Below are 17,377 nucleotides of genomic sequence, written 5' to 3'. Positions count from 1 at the left end.
GGAAATTGGCCTAATTCAGCTCGGCATCCATTGTTGGGGGTGTTCCTGTGGACTCTGAGAATGCTCTTGCAAATCTCAGCGTGTAGGGTCTCTCTCTCTCTCTCTCTCTCTCTCTCTCTCTCTCTCTCTTTCTTTCTCTCTTTTTCTCTCTATCTCTCTCTCAACCCAACCGGTCGAGGCAGATGGCCGCCCACCCAGTTCTACTGTAGGTTTTTCCTGGCCATAGCGCGTTGCAATGCTCTTGGTGGGATCTCTTGTTGGGTCTCTCAACTAAAGAGTACGGTCTAAGAGCTGCTCTATATATAAAGCGTCTCAAGATAACTTCTGTTATGATTTGACGTTATATAAAAATAAATTGAATTGAATTGACTCATGGGCTGTGCGCAAAAATTAGAGGAAAGTCTGAAAAAAATATCCACAACGTGTAACAGAATTTTCCCTTTTGGTGACCCCCTCAGATTATTCTTGGGACCTCTAAGGGGTCCTAACCCCCAGGTTGGATTCAATTAGGCCATTAGGCTTCTTAAACCTGCGGTAGTCAGTATATTTTTGGCATCATTGGGCTAAAATTCCATAATAACCTTTCAGCATATTGTAATTCAAGTGTTCTGAGAGAAAACTAGACTTCTGCACCTCCTCATGGCTCTGTTTTCAGGCTTTAGAACATCTAGCCTGTGACAGGAGACTTTGACCAATCACAGGTCATTTCAGAGAGAGAGCGTTCCTATTGGCTGTGCTCCGGCTGGTGGGCGGTGCTTGGTATTTCCTCAATTGATCTCAACATGGCTGCCGGGTCACAAACTTTCTAATTTTACAGCTAAACAGTACACTACAAGATGTATCTGAGAACATCTGAGAGAAATGGACATTACAGTACCAGAATATTGATTCATATTTGATCAGCGCTGCCTAGTTTGACTGTTTGATCGGAGTTCTTGAGTGATTGACAGCTGCTCAGAGACAGCAGACTCCGGATCAGCTCTACTGCTTGTTTTCCTCCGGTCTGTGAAATCTTGCAGATGCCGTCAGGAACACCAGAGGACACAGAAGAACATGATTTATTTCAGATTACCTGTCTCATGTACTACTGTCAGGATATAGTGACCGTTTTATAAAAATAACTTTTTTTAATCATATTTGCTCCAATCTCGCCTACTTCAGCTTTAAGCAGTGTGATACCACAGAGGTAAAATACTCAGTTAAGAAGAAGAATTACTTATTTATATCTTAAATGCCCATTAAGTCTTTCATATTAATGAGCGGTGTGTATGGCGTATAGGCTACGGACTTTAATCCAGTCGCCCTCATATGCTGTAATTAACATAGCTGTCCCTTAAACCTGCAAAACAAGAGGAAACTGAAGAACAGAGTATGTTAAGAGGTGTGTGCATAGGCCTATAGACTACCAGATGATTAAGACAGAGTACTCATTAGAATGTGTTAATGAATGGTGTAGGTAGTTAAAAGAATCTGGCTATAGATCAAACTACTGAATGTTATGGTTGGGAAGTTTGACTATAAAGGACATTTGATTTGCAGACAGCATAGAAAAAGTCACAGTGGGTGTAAAGAAAAATTATTATAAAAATGATATATAAATAAAGACTATAGCTTAAACAGGAAGGCAATCCAGGCACTCCAAAATATCAAAAAAGTAGCAACGAGGAAGAGAATATATTAAAAAGCCTTTATTGTAGTGGCCAAATCATTTAAAAAGCCAACATGTTTCGACCACTGTAAGCCCCGACAAAGACCTACAGTGGTCGAAACATGTTGGCTTTTTAAATGATTTAGCCACTACAATAAAGATTTTTTAATATATTCTCTTCCTTGTTGCTACTTTTTTGATATTTTGGAGTGCCTGGATGCCTTCCTGTTTATCCAGATTTTTTTCCCTGTTTTCCAAGAGCACCGGACACGTTTTGCCTTACGATTGAACACACCGAGCAACCAGTTATCTCTCTTTCCAAAGTCTATAGCTTGTTGTCAGTGAAGACAGCTGTAGCAGCTCTGAGTCAGGTCCATTGATCATGGGATGTGAGGACATGTGATCATCGTCTAAACTGATTAATCATGTCCTTAAACATCTGAGACATTCAGGTTCAGTCTAGAGTCATTACACTGGGACACAATTCATTTCATTAACAAAAGACACAAAGATACAAAGATATAGTTGTACTCAATTTTAAGATACTTACCTCAAATTATAAGCTGTTTAAGAACTTGAGTGAAATATAGATTAACAGTTAATTCTCCATTCTCAGCTACAGAGGCTGATTTAGCCTAATGTTACTTTTAATGTGCAGTCATCAGTCATGTTTTATGTCCTCAGCTTTGATTAGTTATATTCTCTGTCATGTCTAGATTGTTCAAATTAAGTCAAATCCTCAAGTCTGATGTGACGGAATTTGTAAAAGACATATTTATTTATTTGGGCATACCAGAAAGTGTTCTTATACTTCTACAAAACTCTGCTACTGTTGATCAACATGTCAAATCAGAAGATTGGTGGAAAATATTTCTATTGGAGGTACTAAAATATTTCTATTGGAGGTACTAATATATTCATATTGGAGGTACTAAAATATTTCTATGGGAGGTACTAATTTATTTATATTGGAGAATATATTTATATTACAGGTACTACTATATTTATATTGGAGGTACGAATATAATATATTTATATTGGAGGTACTAATATATTCGTATTGGAGGTACTAATTTATTTGTATTGGATAATATATTTATATTGGAGATACTACTATATTTATATTGGAGAATATATTTATATTGGAGGTACTAATATAGTGAAAGAGACGTGCTCCAACAAACATACCAGGAACACACTCAGTTGTGTTTCTGTCCCTTCATCTAGATGTTTTTGGTCTTCTTTATTTTAGGATATACAGCGGGAGGAAGCTTGGTGATAAATACTGTATCAATAACAGACTTAAGGAAGTATCTTTAAAGATATTACATAGAATTTATCCAGTAAAACTTGTGTTGGAAAGATTCAAGCTGGATATTGATTATAAATGTGATTTCTGTGAGTATTTATTCTTGCATCTATTCTTTCACTGTATACATACAATAATGTTCTGGATGGATGGAGCCAACTTTCTGAAAAATTGTATAATAAAAATATGTATTAATACATGTGTTTACAAATTCATTTATTAATCTATGAATAAATGGACAAAATTACAAAGTATTTAATTATTTGACATTTTAATGGGCAATTAATAGATTAATTATGAAAAGAATTTACAAATGAAATATGAATCCATCAATACCTGTTTTTATTGTAAAATTAATAAATTAATTTGTAAACACATTTATTAATGCTTGTTTTTATTGTACAATTAGTAATTCATCAATGAAATGCTCTATTACTATTTACGTGACTCTTGTGGCCCTCCATAATCAACATGGCCCGTCCTTCTTTTATTATCCTAGGACGTAGACCGGAAGAGGCGTGGTTTTGGCGACTTCGCGCGAATTTCCTTTCTTCTTCCTGTGCAGTGTGAACATTTCCGGAGATCTGTTGTCGATGGACGGTATTTATACCTTCACCGATTCATTGTAGGTTAGTGCAGTGTCTCTCTATGTCCACCACCTGCACCAGAACCAGAACCTCCACCATGTCTCAGGCTCGAGTTACTGACTTCTTCTCCCAGAGAAAGAAGGGCGCCGCCGGCTCAGTGAAAGCAGCCCAGCAGCGCAGGTCTGGGATCAGGTCTAGGATCAGCACTAACGTCGCCAGCACCAGGTCCAGATCCTCGAAGAACACAGTTGACCTCCTTTGTTCGTCCTCCGTCCACGAAGAGTTTGTCCGAGTTATCGACGAGGCCGCGGAGCTAACCGTCGGAGCGGGTCCTGACGGTAAGCCCGCCGAGCATCCTCCCTCGAGTCCCCAGACACCGAAGCGGAGCTCGGCCGAGACAGAGTTCGACCTCGGGGCCGCCGTGTTTTCAGCCACCGCCGACCACAGCACGGCAAAGAAGAGGCGGCAGGCGGAGGTCGTTAGTGCCGCTAAAGCTGCCGTTGACGTCCCGGAGAAAGCACCTAGGAGGAAGGCCAGGAAGAGACTGCTCCTCCCTCAGGACACCCCGCAGGTACCGTTAACGCTAATGTTGTTTTGTTGGACCCCCCATCTCTGAGAGACATGTCTGTAAGTCCCAGCTAGTGCATGGAGCTAGTACCCACACTAGTACAGGTTCGGCTTCATTATTTCAGCCACACAGAAATGGTAACCAGTAAACACAGTTGGGTTATTTTTTGGTTGCGAGCTTAAGAAAAAAATGAATATAAAGCACATATATACAGTCACACTGTAGCCTATGTGTGTACAACTCAAGGAAGACTGTCTGTCTGTGTATGTGTAGCTCCGGCCCAGTGAGGTGACCCAGCTCCGGCCCGGTGACCACCTCCAAACCAACAGCTCTCCACAGAGGAGTCCAGTCAACAGCAGGGACAGTGGAGGACGGGCCAGCAAGGTAACACACTGTTTTGTGCTTCACTAATGTGCAGCCAGTCACCTCACTATCTGGGCAGGGACTACATGGTGTATATATATACGTATATACACATATATGTATATGTGTATGTATGTTGGTATGTATGTGTGTGTATATGTGTGTATGTGTGTACATATATTATATTATATTATATTATATTATATTATATTATATTATATATATATTATATATATATACACACACTGTGACAGTGAGATAAGTGTCTGATATGGCTGTGGAAGGTAAACATAATGATGCTGACCCAGTGTACTTAATTGAAATGATAAACATGGTGTTATTCTGTAGTTTTTACAGGGTTCCTACGCAGTATAGAACTAGATTTTAGTAGTTTACAGGTCTGGATCAATACGGGGGGGAAACATGACTCCAGACTATTGGCCCTGTTCTGTTTTCTAACATATGAAATTCAGAATTTCTAAAAGTGAACTGATCATACAAGCAGCAGAATAATGTTCATGGTGTTTGGAGCAGCCAACATGTTCACCGCTGTGTGAGGTAGGGCTGGCCAGAGCGAGCTGGACGTCATCGCAAAGCAAGAAGGAGGCGATGGACTTAACGCACACTCCTACGCAGAGCTGCCTCTACGCCCGCCGTCACAGCCACGGCCAGCGCATTTGTATACGTGAACTAGGCCATTGCCCAGGACGGCACTTTGGCAAGGGCGGTGAAATGTGGGCCAACTATTCATCATGAGCAAAATAACAATATGATAAAAAGTAACTGCAGGCTGCCTGTCACGGAGCGCACCGCTGCCTGTCACACCATCCAATCTAACACTTTCAGTATTGATCATTTGGACTGATCCTTATTTTTGTTGACATCTGATTGGCTCAGTGATTTTCATTGTGACCAGTGTTCTAGTGTTCCAGCTGGCCGGTCTGGTTCTGATTCAGGTCAGTGGTGACGTGCTGATACAGACTGAGGAGGTGTCATCTATATATCTATATATTAGTCATGGAACAGTTCAGGGAAAAGGTCTGTTCGGGTCTGAAAAATCTACAGAGAAGAAATTTGAGTCAGGAAAATTTTAGGAAGCATGTTTTTAGCAAAGGGTGGAGGAGATATGTGCATGAATCCACATGTGGTGCTTTAGTGAGTGTTGGTGGCAGCAGGACGGTGGATGAGGGGTTGAGTCCAGATAGACTACAGTGTGTGTTCATGGTGATGAAGGAACACGTGAGGAGCTCTGTGGTATAAGAGGAGTAGATCCACACACAGTACTTGTTAGTAGTGTGTACTTGTTGGTTTGGCTCTGCACATGATGGATGAGTTGACAACAACAAAACACTTTCCCTCCTCTCTGTCAGGCTTTGTGTAGAGAGGACATCGCAACCCTCAAGTCTTGCCTTCAGAGGATCAAGAAACACACAGAGGAATTCACCAGCGCTGCTTCAGCTTCGAAATCCTCCTCTTCCTCCTCTCCCTCCTCTCCAGCTGCTTCAGCTCTCAACAGTACCACCCCCCCTGTCCCAAAAACCACAACGCCTGCCACCCCTGATGCTACGGCCCTCAAGTTCTCTGTAGCACAAGTCCGAGAGCTTGCAGCCAAAGCTCAGCGGAGGAAGGAGGAGAGAGAGGCCAAGGAGAGCAAGCTGAGTGAGACACCAGCCCAGGACAGGTGAGCATATACCTACAGCCATACCTCCAGTACCAGTCTGGACTGTACCACTAACACTAGGTTCCATCTCTTGTTCCTCAGTACTGAGCAGCCTGCATACCAGCGGTACCACACTCTCGCCCAAGCGGCCCCCCCAGGTCTATCCCTGCCTTACCAGTACAAGGTCCTGGCTGAGATGTTCAGGAGCATGGACACGGTGGTCGCCATGCTGTACAACCGCTGTGAGACGGCCACCTTCACCAAGATCAAACAGGGCGTTCAGGACATGATGCACAGGTTGGTAGAAGGACGGAGAGATGCTCTGGTTGGACTCTTTAAGTTTCAGATTTCAAGTCCTGATGTGAGGCTTTCAGTGATGCAGAAGTGTCTTCAGAAATGTGTTGATTTCACTCACAATGCTGGGAAAGTTTTAGTCTTAAAAGAAATTCAAAAAACCCATAAGGATAACTTCGGTATTTTGTAACCTGGACCCTATTTTCTCATGTTTCTGTGTCTCAGTGACTAACGGGAACAACAGCACTTTCTGAAACTGGACCAGTATTGAGGAGGTACGCTGCAGCTAAACCAGCTGTAATGTAATTTTTTGGGGCAACCTGGCACCGTCAGTGCTTGTTGTTGCCACTGACAGGCTCAGATTGTTATCAGCCTCCAGAGAAAGGAACCGTTGATCCGGTCTCTTTGTTATTGTGTCTCTCGGAGAAGCGTCAGTCTGAAACGTTGCATCGCCTCCACCTTGTGGAAATCATCTAAATATTCAGCCATGACATTGAAAATGTCCCTAACACTAAACTACAGCTAAGCTCCAACACAACACCAGCAGTCCTCTCTCAAACTCTCACTCACGTTTCCATCATCGTCTTCTGGCAACGAGTCACATGAAGGTAAGAGGAGGGTTTCCTTCCTCTGGAGGCTCCTCTCCACCATGTTGTCAGACACTGATAAGAACAATCTGAGCCTGTCAGTGGCAACAACAAGAACTGTTAGTGGACGTAAATGGACGGTGCCAGGTTGCCCCAAAAGATTAAATTACAGCTGGTTTAGCGGCCAGTGGCTGCAGCGTTCCCCCTCAATACTGGACCAGTTTCAACAAGTGTTGTTGTCCCCGTTAGTCACTGATGGTGTTTTTCAACCTGGACCCTACTTTCCCATATTTTTGTGTCTAGCTATCCTTTAAGGCAGGGGTCTCCAACCAGTAGCTCTACCGGTGTCTGAGTGGCTCACTAAAGGTTACAAGAATATGGACATTAATTAGATGACACAAAGTCACATTTGCCGATCGGCCAATTAAACAAGTTGAGCTGCTTTCAGATTTCAGACATCAGCGATGTTAGCAGACCAGCAAGCGTACACCAGATCTGACAACGACCGCAGAAAATAGCCAGGCCAATAAAAAGGAACAAATCACCTATTTTAATGAGCAATGGGCGGAGACAGATGTGTGTGTGTGTCTGCAAGCGTGTCAGTCGGTAGAAGATGGAACGTTGAGCGCCACTTCACCAAAGTCCACGGCAACTTTTCACGGGACTTTCCGTGTGGTAGCGGTCTACGAACGGAGAAGGCAAAGGAGCTGAAAACGAGGCTTAAAAGACGACCGTCTCGGTTCACCAAACTGATGAAGAAGGCCAACGCTGCAGCAGAGGCTTCGTTTAGTGGACACATCCTAACGAAGCACAGAGCCCTTCACCGATGGAGGGACTGTAATAGAAGCGATGACTGTGTGGCTGAAACGTTATTAAAGGACCATGAAAGTAAGACAGAAATGATATCTGCTGTTGTTGATGTACAACTGGTGGTGCTATGAGGAGCTCTCAGCCACTTTCATTTAGTCCTATTAGCTCTCAGAGGGAACAAGGTTAGAGACCCTGCTCTAGACATTCTGCTGACCATGTGAGGACAACCAAAGGTTTTCCTTCAGCGGCTCTGTGATACTCTGGGAAGGAACCTACAACACGTACACTGTTCAGCTATGTGCAGTAAAAGCTGCTGTTATGTCAGTTGAAACCCTTTTTAGTGCTCCTGTTGTAATAATAATTCATCAGCCCATAGAACAGCCTTCTAAACATCCAGTACAACATGGCGGAGGTTAGACCTGGCTTTAATGTTTGCCTCTTGTCTTGATCCCCCTCACAGGCGCTTTGAGGAGAGCCACGTTGGTCAGATAAAGACGGTGTTTCCTGAAGCCTACACATTCAGACAGGAGAAGAACGTCCCAACCTTCAACAGCAGCGTTAAGAAGAGCCGCTACCAGCTCACTGTGGAGCCCGTCATTCTCTCTGGTAAAAAAAACACCCTTTTCACAATCTTTTCAGTCACCACTTCTGCTCCAAATATTACAAGTTTAATATCGATTACCACTGTGATCAGTTCACCTTTAATCCACAGCTTTTTTTAAATGGGATAGATGTAACCGGTGGGTCCTTTTTATAGGTGCTCAGTAGGGGTGTAACTATCTGTTTTTACTACTATACGATTTCCATGGTTCCGATACGATTCAGGACGATATCTGGCTCATCTAGAGCGATACGATCCGATACGATTCAATGATTTGAAATGGATACAGAAAGTTTTTTTGCCAAAGATTCAGTCAGTGTGACTGAAATAAATATGTGATACTGGACAGAGCAGGTCAGGATTCTTCAAAGTTTTTCTTGTGACGGAATCAGGGATAAATTAATTATGGATATAAACAAGTAAACAATGATTAATGGCAAATACATGCAGCTTTTATTAGAAAATAATAAAAAGTGCAACTGCAGGACCTGCTGCTTCAGTTCTCCAGATACAAGGCAGTGCAATATTTAACACTACATATAATAAACCAACTTCTATTCAGTATAGTATTCTAGTGATCAACAGCTTGGGACAGAATCATTCCTCTACAAACGCTGTTTAAATAATCTGCTTATAGTAATCCAGTAGTCCTCCTACAGGGTTCATTTGGGCTCTTTTCATACATGAAAACATCTGGAGAAACATCTGGAGGAACATGTTAAAACTACGTCAGACTGCCGTTAGCTGAGTTTCTGTTTTGTTTTTTACTTTACTCCCGTCGTGATAATTCACCTCGTGGACCGTCTGCTCTCCGGCTGGATATGTGAGGCTGATGATGCGTGCACGTAGATATCATGACGGGGAAAGGAAAGGAATTTTCTCTGAATGAAACAACGTCAGCGCACGGGGAAAGCTCCGGTGGGTGAAGCCGCCCTCGTCAGGTGATCGATAACACTTGAAACTCTGCCGACCGGCTCCTCTGCACCGCAGCTCATGCAGACCGACGCCCCTCTCCCTCCACGCCGCTACCGGCTGAGAGAGCGAGGAGTCTAGTGCGCCGTTCGTCCGCATGCACGCCATTGATGCGTGCTCGCGCTGCAGAGGGCAGAGCTGGCAAGCTGGCGCATGTCTGGAAAGTGAACCGGAGTAACGTTTAACATTTCTTTACTGATAAAAGTGCTAAAGACACTTTGATATAACGTTTGTCGTCCTTAAATACAAGGTGCAAATCCATAGTATCCATACAATGGATTTTATATCCATATACGTCTCCCGTGAAGGACAACTTGCCGAGTACCTTTGGATGTAGTTGGATCGTAGGAATATAAATGATACATGGATGTAGTAGATGAATCGTCCCACCCCTAGTGCTCATGATCCTGTGTTCATGTATTGACCTGTTTCCTGTCATCCTCCTCAGACCAGACTGGAGCTCGTCCTGTCCTGGCAGCCTCTCGCCTCCTGGAGAGAAGACACATCTTCCACCTGAATCAGGTCTCCATAGTCAAACAGCACCACAAGGTCAGCAGCTGCTCCGGTGTTGTTTCCAGTTGGTTTCATATAGTGAGAGTCACATCTAGGCAAAGTCCCAGTCCCTAACCGTGTGTGGTCTGAGCTGAGACGGTCGTCTCCACGGACACATGGGAAATACATGTAGGTGTTTCAGCGCGCTTCATTTCTCCCTCTGTCTGCAGGTCTTCCTGTCCTCGTTGGTTCCTCCGGTGTCCGTTCCAGAAGACAAACTGACCCGCTGGCACCCTCGCTTTAACGTGGACACTGTGCCAGCCATCTTCACGAGCCCGCTGCCGCAGCCTCCTCACATCGACACGCTGGCCACAGCTCAGGAGGTGCTGGACAAGGCTCGCTCACTCATCACACCAAAGGTGCCGTGTTGGTCAATGTTCTGAAATTATGAATAATGTATAAACAGTAGGCTCGTTGGAGATGAGCTGCACCTCGCCTGGAAAGTAGCCGAGATCAGGCGGCAGCAGCAGGGGACGGAGACTAACAGCTGCGGTCAGGTCGGACAGTTTCCTGCAGCCTTCACTGAATTCACAGGAAGTCACAGAGACAGTTACTTCCTGTTAGATCCGATCTGTAGGCTACTTGTAGTTTTCAGACCACATTGGGATTTATTTATATTTGTTTGTAAATCTATGTGGAAACGTGCATGTGTCTGGCGTTGGATTCTATCCTTTATTATTTTTATGTCCGCCTTGATTTGATAAGTGTTATATATGAATAACCTTCATTATTATTAATATTATTATTATCAACCACAGATGTGGATGTTAACAGATGAAACCTTCATGCCCAACACAGACTAATAACCTACATCTAGTGTTAAATATTACAGTTACACAGGAAGTTGTGACTTTCTACAACACTTGGTGTTTTGTTTGCTGTCTAAACTAAGAGCTAATGGGTAAATGGTAAATGGATTTGCATTTATGTAGCACTTTTCTAGTCTTTCGACTAGCTTTACACTACATGTCAGTATTCACACACACACATTCATACACTGATGGCAGAGGCTGCTAAGGTGCCAACTTTGCCCATCAGGATCTTATAAATCTTATAAATACTCATTCACACACCGATGGCTATGCCTTCAGGAGCAATTTTTGGGTTAAGTGTCTTGCTCAAGGACACATCAACATGTGACCCGGAGCAGCCGGGGATCGAACCACCGACCTTCCGATTGGTGGACAACCTGCTCTACCCTCTGATCCACAGCCGCCCAATCAGCTCTCTGATCAGGAGACAGCCAGGCTTTTCCATCATGCCCTGAGTCTTGCAGTTGGTGGAGAGCAGCTGCGGCATCTAACCTCTAACCAGCATGCATTGCGCAGTGATGGATTCTGCGCCGGCCTGGCTCATTTCCAGCGAGCCTGATGAGTCGTTGTGTTTAAATGTCATGCTTTATTTTCTGATGCGTACTGTATATGAATTCAGTGTACTCGGCATCGTTCTGTCCAGTTCACACGTCATTATTCTGTCGTCCTGCGTTCAGATGGAGAGGGCTCTGGTTTCCCTGGCTCTGAAGACAGAAGATAAAGAGCCAACATCTCCACAGAACCCAGCAGCACCCCAAGCATCAGCTCAGGTCCCAACTGCCCTGAAAGGAGTGTCCCAGTCCCTGCTGGACCGGGTGAGTGGACCAGGAGAAGGGCGGGGGTGGGCAGTATGGACTGTGTGTATTATTAGCCTTTGCCACATCAGAACACAACGTTGTCATGTATCACAGTGTTGTCTCTGCTCATTTGTTGGTGTTTCAGATTCGGGCGAAGGAGGCCCAGAAGCTCCAGGCAGCCATGACTCGAAACCCCACCCAGGAGGAGCGTCTGCTGATGATGTCACGGCTCCCCGAGCTGGCCAGGATCCTCCGCAATGTTTTTGTAGCAGAGAAGAAACCGTCTCTGATAATGGAGGTGGCCTGTAACAGGACGGTGGCCAGCTACAGATCTGCTCTCAGCACAGGTTGGTTCAAACAGCAGAGATGGACGGGAGCAGCCGACGACCGACCTCCACACAATTTTTTATTATTATTAACTGCTAGAAATTAGGGGTGTAACGATTCATCTACTACATCCATGTATCCATTTATATTCCTACGTTCCAACTACATCCATAGGTACTCGGCAAGTTGTCCTTCACGGGAGACGTATATCGATATAAAATCCATTGTATGGATACTATGGATTTGCACGTTGTATTTAAGGACTACAAACGTTATATCAAAGTGTTTTTAGCACTTTTATTAGTAAAGAAATGTTAAACGTTACTCCGGTTCACTCTCCAGACATGCGCCAGCTTGCCAGCTCTGCCCTCTGCAGTTATCAAGCTGTTGATCACTAGAATACTATACTGAATAGAAGTTGGTTTATTATATGTAGTGTTAAATATTGCACTGCCTTGTATCTGGAGAACTGAAGCAGCAGGTCCTGCAGTTGCACTTTTTATTATTTTCTAATAAAAGCTGTATGTATTTGCCATTAATCGTTGTTTACATCCATAATTAATTTATCCCTGATTCCGTCACAAGAAAAACTTTGAAGAATCCTGACCTGCTCTGTCCAGTATCACATATTTATTTCAGTCACACTGACTGAATCTTTGGCAAAAAAACTTTCTGTATCCATTTCAAATCATTGAATCGTATCGGATCGTATCGCTCTAGATGAGCCAGATATCGTCCTTGAGTCGTATCGGAACCATGGAAATCGTATCGTTGTAAAAACGGATCGTTGCACCCCTAATAATCTAGAAGCAGCATTTTACTGTAACATTCACTGTTATTCTGTAGCAGGAAACCTGTTGCTGTAATGTGATTGGCTGTTCGTCCTCTCTGAACAGGTGAAATGGAGAAACACATCCGTCTGCTGGCAGAAGTGGCTGCTGATTGGCTGACCATTCATCCTATCAGGAAGGACTTCTACCTGAAGTTGAACAAGAACATGGAGCTCAACATAGTTCTGGACAAACTGAGCAACAAACTACGAGAGGAGGAGAGAATCTGAGCTAGATGTGATGGCCTTTCAGTCCTCGCTGTGGGAGCTGCCAGCAGACTGGACACAGGCTGCTTTACAGGGAAACATGTTTCAGTGATTTCGCTGGTTTGTGGGCAGCAGGCTCGTGTATCTTACAGTTTAGACGCACCATGGGTTTTGTGGTGTGCCCTGCGCTGTACGCTGCCACAAACTGTTCTAAGAACAGCTCCTGGACAGAGGCCACATGGGACCGACCAGACCTAGTCCTGGTTTTTCCACCATCAGGGGGACGGTGTTGTAAACCGGTTGTTTTAACCCCACTACTGTTCTGTTGCTTTGTTTTAGTTCCTCCATGAAGGGGTAATATCAGCTTCCAGACTTTTTAAGGATCTATTTTCTACGACGTTGAGCTGATGAATGTTTCTATTTTTAAAGGTCACTGTTTGATAATGTTTCAGAAATACAATCATTTGTCAGAGTTCTGCTTCCCCCAGTTGTTTTCTGTGAATGCAGTTTATTAAATCTAACAATGTGTAACACAAAGGCAGTGATTGCATTAAATATGTGATAGCTGGAGGAGAACCAGAGACAGGACGGCGTCGGCGGTTCAGGTCTCCCTACTTTAATGCAGAAAGTTATAGTTTGTTTTTCTAAGATTTTGAGATGATGGGATTTTATTTGTGGTGCTTTTAGCATTTAAAAACGTAATTTTAATAACAATACAATAGTGTGTCTCAGTTCCATATAAATGAATCCAATGACGGTGCACGTGGTGGGTGTTCCGTCTACGGTTTACAACCACAGCACTTTGAGTACTGACTGAAATGTGAAGACAGTTTTTAACCAAGTAGCAAAAGTTGACATTGAACTTGATCAGATTATTTAACCAGAGATTTCCTTACCTCATCAAATGAGGAAATGTTATTTTCTTATTTTGATTTAGACCATGCATTGACAGGTTTGTCCTGTTGGTGTTGGCACTGTTCTAAAATGCTCCCTATACCTCTGGATAGTTGTGTGTTGCTGGAGTACTACAGTATCTCTGCCTGCAGTGGTCAGTAATAATAGAACTGATGACTGGCAGCTGCTTGTTCATTATTAGGGACCTTCATCAGCCAGCAGGACTTTTTCTCCATTTTCTCACACACATTGTCTGAAAGCATTCCTCAGAAAAATGTTCCAAAATAGTCCGAGATATTGGAAGGCCATGTCTGGATAGCTCACACACCTATCAAATACACACTTTGAGTACCAATGTAAAGGCTTTAAGACCCTTTGGACCATCCAAAAGAAAAACTCATATTCACATGAAATACAGCTGAGAAACTGTTTTATTATATATTCATGTATGTTGTTCAGGCACTGGTCCCAGCATTTAGCAGGTGAAAAGGAACAGAACATTCTAGACACAGAGAGACATACGAGACCACTAACAATTGGAATTGTTATTATGATTTGAATTATGAATGAATGACAAATCATTTAGTATTTTAGTGCTGATTAAAACTGCAAAACAGGGATTGAAATGACAAAAACTGTAAATGTGTGCATGAGCTCCAGAGGTGACTGCTTTTAGAACCCCCGTTGGACTGGTTTCCAGTGATGCGGCAGCGTTGGACTGGTTTCCAGTGTGGCGGCTGCGCTTGACTGGTTTCCAGTGAGGTGACTGTGTTGGACTGGTTTCTAGTGTGGGGGCTGCAGCGGTCGTCAGTACTGCACCAGGGAGAACACACTATGTGAGTTCAGCTTGTCGATGCCGTTCAGCTCCTTGAGCTCGATGACCACCATACAGCCCAGAATCACAGCCTGCTGCTTCCTCATCAGCTCAAAGGCTGCATACAGCGTCCCTGAAACACACACACACACACACACACACACACACACACACACACACACACACACACACACACACACACACACACACACACACACACACACACACACACACACACACACACACACACACACACACACACACACACACACACACACACACACACACACACACACACACACACACACACACACACACACACACACACACACACACGAATGTCACTTTATTACAAGATGGTGGGCGACCCGATAGCCTAGTGGTTAGGGCGCATACCACATGGGCGTAAATGCCCGGGGCAGCCAGACCGTTTGACTCTCTTTCCTCTCTCAACTATCTACGGGTCGCATCGTGGTCCACTCTCTATACTAGACCACTGCAAAGCCCGACCACCAGATACCATGTTCATATGATTGGTTGGTTGGTTGGTTGGTAGTTAGGTAGGTAGGTAGATGCTTTATTCATCTCGAGGAAAATTCAGGTGTCCAGCAGCTAACATAAAGGTATAGTACAGTAATGGACCAGATATATAGATGAAGTAAAAGGTTAAAAGTAAGCAGTAAGTAAGTACCACTACAGACGTAATTAAACATTGAAATGAATAAAAGTAGTGGCGGGTGTGCAGCTGAGTCCTGGGTAACAGGATCTGAGCAGTTAACAGTAGAATAAAAAGACACAGTAGTAGAACATGTCCAGATATGTGCAAAATATAGCAAGGTACGGCAATACAATTATTAATGTGCAAAGAGGTCAAAAGTATTGCAAACACTGAGTGACTTTAGCCACACTGTGAGACTGTGTCCATGGTCCTGAAGGGACAGCCCCCTACTGGGGGTGGATGAATTAAGAGGCCTAATGGGAACAAAAGAGTTCTGAAGGCAGACCTTCCCCTTCAGGGAGAGGAGTCTAGCACTGAACCTGCTTCTCTGGCTGGCCGATGTGTAGTGGAGGGGATGGTTGGTGTTATCCAGGATGTCCTTCTCTCTGCCACAGACACTAGAGAGTCCGGCTCCGTGCCCAGCACCGAGCCGGCTTTCCTGATCAGTTTGTCTAGTCGCATAGCGTCCCCAACCTTCGCGTTGCCTCCCCAGCACACCACGGCAGGAAACATGACACCGGCCACTACGGACTGGTGAAACATCTGCAGCATCTGGCTGATCTGAAGCATCTGAAGAGCCGGCTCTGCGCCTTCCTGTAGACAGCGTCAGAGTTCACAGACCAGTCCAGCTTTTGGTCCAGGTGCACATCCACCACCCCAATGGTCACCGGAAGCAGGGGAGCTGGCTTTGGACCCAAGTTTGACCTTATGCCTGACCTTAACTATTAATGGACTTGCATTTATTCACACACACATTCATACACTGATGCCCGAGGCTGCTAAGGTGATTTGCCCATCACACACCGATGGCTATGCCTTCGGGAGCAATTTGGGGTTAAGTGTGTTGCTCAAGGACACATCGACATGTGACACGGAGCAGCCGTGGATCGAACCACTGACCTTCCGATTGATGGACAACCTGCTCTACCTCTTGAGCCACAGCCGCCCCATTAGCCGCATATTAGAGATCAATGCCTACATCGCCGCAGACCTCTCAGACGGAGGACAGTCCGCCCTGGTTGACAGTCGCGACGGGAGTCCCGTCCCTCCCCACAGGAAGAGAGGGCATACTGCACAGCGAGAGGTCAACGGCCCCGGGTAGCGGCGAGGTCCGGGAGAGGCGTGCTGTAAAACTCACGGTCGGGCCTTTCATAGCAGGGCTCGGTCGCGGCGCACAGAACGATGCGCCCGGCGAGGAGCCCACCAGGCTCATGATGAAACTGTGTTGGGCTGGATGTCATCAGATCACTGTGATTTCATCTGAATGAGGCTACACGACGGTTGGTTCTGATTGGATAAAGATCCACACTCACATAAATATATTATTCAATGCTTTAATGGGCATCAACCTCACGTTTAAACACCTATTGTTGAAAAAAAATATAGACATGAAGAAGCGTAAATAAATGCTTCAGTTCAGGTGGCGGTTCCGTGAGACTCAGCTGAGACGGAGCTGTGCAGACAGCTGCTGACCAGATTAACATCTGGAGAGTAAAACCACTGCTGACTCCCTCCTGTCTGGACGTGCAATGGCCAATGGCCGCTTGGCCCCCCCACTTCTGGTACTCATGTCCCAGCCATATGAAAAGCCAATAGCTATTTTATACCTAGAATGCTCAAACCTGCCCTTCACTAAGATACATTCATTCATGAAACAGCTAAGGCAGATTTCTGGTAATTATACTGCCAGGAAAGACTTTGGTTTTATACCACGTCCACCCACACCCACCCACACACACACACACACAAAGTTGTTGGTACCCTTCCGTTAAAGAGAGAAAAACCCACTATGGTCACTGAAATAACTTGAAACTGACAAAAGTAATAATAAATAAAAATGTACTGAAAATGAACTAATGAAAATCAGACATTGTTTTTGAATTGTGGTTCAACAGAATCATTTTAAAAAACAAACTAATGAAACTGACCTGGACAAAAAATGATGGTATCCCTAGAAAAGATGTAAAATAATGTGACCATAGGGACATGTTAAACTAAGGTGTGTCCTGTAATTAGCATCACAGGTGT

General features: G+C 44.3%; 2 protein-coding genes across 2 annotated transcripts in view; one reads left to right on the top strand and one right to left on the bottom strand.

The window, feature by feature from the left end:
• Positions 1-3,465: 3,465 nt before the first annotated feature.
• cdt1 (chromatin licensing and DNA replication factor 1) lies at positions 3,466-13,464 on the top strand. Its single transcript, XM_037781470.1, has 10 exons — positions 3,466-4,115; positions 4,386-4,496; positions 5,846-6,156; positions 6,238-6,432; positions 8,287-8,432; positions 9,848-9,948; positions 10,122-10,310; positions 11,441-11,578; positions 11,706-11,907; positions 12,784-13,464. The coding sequence occupies exons 1-10, from the start codon at positions 3,606-3,608 to the stop codon at positions 12,945-12,947; spliced, it is 2,067 nt and encodes a 688-aa protein (XP_037637398.1). The 5' UTR covers positions 3,466-3,605; the 3' UTR covers positions 12,948-13,464.
• A 766-nt stretch (positions 13,465-14,230) lies between these two features.
• aprt (adenine phosphoribosyltransferase) overlaps positions 14,231-17,377 on the bottom strand; it is a 15,744-nt gene continuing 12,597 nt past the window's right edge. Inside the window, exon 5 of the mRNA XM_037781512.1 lies at positions 14,231-14,764. Within this exon, the coding sequence (XP_037637440.1) occupies positions 14,625-14,764 (140 nt within the window). The 3' untranslated portion in view covers positions 14,231-14,624. The remainder of the gene's footprint in view (positions 14,765-17,377) is intronic.

Source organism: Sebastes umbrosus, chromosome 10, assembly GCF_015220745.1.
Source record: "Sebastes umbrosus isolate fSebUmb1 chromosome 10, fSebUmb1.pri, whole genome shotgun sequence".
Taxonomy (NCBI): domain Eukaryota; kingdom Metazoa; phylum Chordata; class Actinopteri; order Perciformes; family Sebastidae; genus Sebastes; species Sebastes umbrosus.
This window is presented reverse-complemented; position numbering and strand designations above follow the sequence as displayed.